The sequence below is a fragment of the Propithecus coquereli genome, unplaced genomic scaffold (assembly GCF_000956105.1).
Source record: "Propithecus coquereli isolate 6110/MARCELLA unplaced genomic scaffold, Pcoq_1.0 Scaffold124, whole genome shotgun sequence".
Classification (NCBI taxonomy): Eukaryota; Metazoa; Chordata; class Mammalia; order Primates; family Indriidae; genus Propithecus; species Propithecus coquereli.
Window position 1 is genome coordinate 156,956 of NW_012136525.1, and position 2,462 is coordinate 159,417.

The 2,462-nt window shown below is 47.1% G+C and overlaps 1 protein-coding gene across 1 annotated transcript in view; it reads left to right on the forward strand.

Annotated features, from left to right (window-relative positions):
* The window catches only part of LOC105805004 (ovostatin homolog 2), a gene marked incomplete at its 5' end in the record, with an annotated part of 125,418 nt that extends 123,337 nt beyond the window's left edge, over positions 1 to 2,081 (forward strand). Inside the window, one exon of the mRNA XM_012637784.1 lies at positions 1,718 to 2,081. Within this exon, the coding sequence (XP_012493238.1) occupies positions 1,718 to 2,081 (364 nt within the window). The remainder of the gene's footprint in view (positions 1 to 1,717) is intronic.
* Between the last annotated feature and the right edge of the window lie 381 nt (positions 2,082 to 2,462).

Below are 2,462 nucleotides of genomic sequence, written 5' to 3' on the forward strand. Positions count from 1 at the left end.
TATTGTTTTCCCACTACCCCTGAAAACCCTGACAAGAAAAAGCAATTTGCTGCCTTGTGCCAGAGAGTCAGTCACTTGAACACAAAGTTTTCCATTTTCAGGTGGAGTTGAAAGACATTCTAATATACATCCAATATGAAAAATGTTTAATATCATTTTCATGTTCTGGTTAGAAGGCAAAATAAGGATTCATAAAATCCTTTGACTGGTTTTTGTATCTCACTGTTCTTAAATTTTCACCCCACTGGGATGAAAAAATTAAACTTCAATTTGTCCCTGAGAAGGAAATCACTCCTAACTAGGGAAAGATACAAAACTGACTAAATCTCTCCTCAAGTCTTAATAATTCCTGCTCTTTCAGAGACTTATAAGCTTTATTAAATTATTCCCAAAGGCTATACATGCAAAAAGTAACTATAACATAAAAAAAGTTTCATTTGAAAAAACAAAAAACCATCAGTAACTTGAATGGAACTGGAGGCCCTTATCCTAAGTGAAGTAACACAAGAATGAAAAACCAAATACCATCCATGTTCTCTCTTACAAGTAGGAGCTAAGCTATGGGTATGCAGGGGCATACAGAGTGGTACAATGGACAGTGGAGACTGAGAAGAGGGAGGATGGGAAAGATTGAGGGAAGAAAAACTACCTATTGAATGCAATGTACACCATTCAGGTGATGGGTATGCTAAAAACCTAGACATCACCACTATACAATTCATCCATGTAACCAAAAACCCCTTGTACCCCTAAATCTATCAAAATAAAATAAAATAAAATAAAAAAACAATAACTGAAAATAGTACCCATGTGATAATTTATTCTTCACTTACTTAGGAAGTAAATGGCTCTATCTTTGTTACCAGAACAGAAAATAGTTTATGGGGGGGCAGATGGCAAGATGGTGGACTAGAAGTAGCCCTCACACACCACTTCTGAGAGGGGATTGAAAATTGCAAGTGGATGCCCACCTATGGAAGGACCCTCTTGGAAAGAAATTGTAAATCACTATAGGAGTGACAGGAGACACTCAGAGTGAAGGAAATGGGGATGGGGAGTTCCATCCACCAAGAGCAGAAGGTACCTGGGGTAGATACCTACATGTGGGGAGGGGATAGAGGCAAGAAGCCCAGAGCCCCATGCTCCCCATGTGGACACTGTGACTTGAGGGGGGGGACCCTCTACCACTACCACCCCCCCCACCACCACCATGGGCCTCCATACTGATCAGGGAACTGCTTGGAGACTGTATAGTAAAGTTGCATCAGCCGGCAGGCTCAGCAGGGACCTGCTGGTCTCAGCTCCCAGGTTATAGTAGCTGATGCCACTCTGAGCACTTAGGTCCAGAGCTCCCGGTCTACGCAAGGATTGACTTTGCTGCAGCTGCCCCAACATCACCCTTTGCTGGTCTGGGGAGGGAGCAGGAAGGGCAGATGCTCTCGCACACCTGTGACTAGAAGCCTAGCACCCCCGCCCCAGGAATTTGAGTGGAGCTCAAGAGGTCTCATGGTAACAGCCTCGGTAGGACCTGTGTGGTAGGAGAACCCCAGGCATCCAGCAGCCCATCTCCCACGGCCCCACACCCTGACCAGTGGAGCAAGCAACCTGACCTGTGCACTGCCAGCTGAGGCCCATGCCGCCATGGATCTGGGTGCCAAGCAGAGGTCCATGCCCCCCCATAAACCTGTGTGCCAACCAGCTGGTCATGCCCCCATAGCTCCAAGCACCAACCAGCAGAACAAGCCCCCGGCCCTGTGCAACAACTATTGGGCAACCCCCCCATGGCACTGTGTAATGCCACATCTACAGTCCAGCTCGCCATCATGGACCCGCTAGCCACAAACTGCCTCCTTCCACCCCACATAGTGCTATTACACCTAGACCTTAATGGAGTGAATGCCACAGCCCTGACACCTATGGCCACTGCCTATACAACCTTGCCAAAGAGCTACTGCCACCACCACAGGGAGACTGGGGCAGAGCAATCTCCTGCAATGTCCAACTCAGTGGAGAACAACTCACCCAGTCCCCTGCTTGGGCTTCCAACACTGACCTATGGACCAACAAATCACTCCATATGAAGATCATCCAGCCTTGGCCCAGATCCCACAACCCACCTTGGCACTGCCAAAGTTCACACCATTCACCTCTGAGGAGAGGAACTTACACAGTCCTCTGCCTGAGCTTCCAATGTTGGCCTAGGGACCAATACACCAATCTGAACAAATATCCCCCAACATAGGCTTAGACTATGACAACCACAGGGGATCAAGACAATGCAGGAGAACACCTGTGTTACAGGCTCACAGTATATCTACCCCTCTCCCTCCAGGTCAATTCTCCAGAGTAGGACATGAAAGCATTATATATCTATTTAAGTAGTAGAGTTCCCAGACAGGGAGAACAGGTACATGGCAAACCTATCAGCCCTAAGCTGAAAGAACAGGTTTTAGATAAGAAGA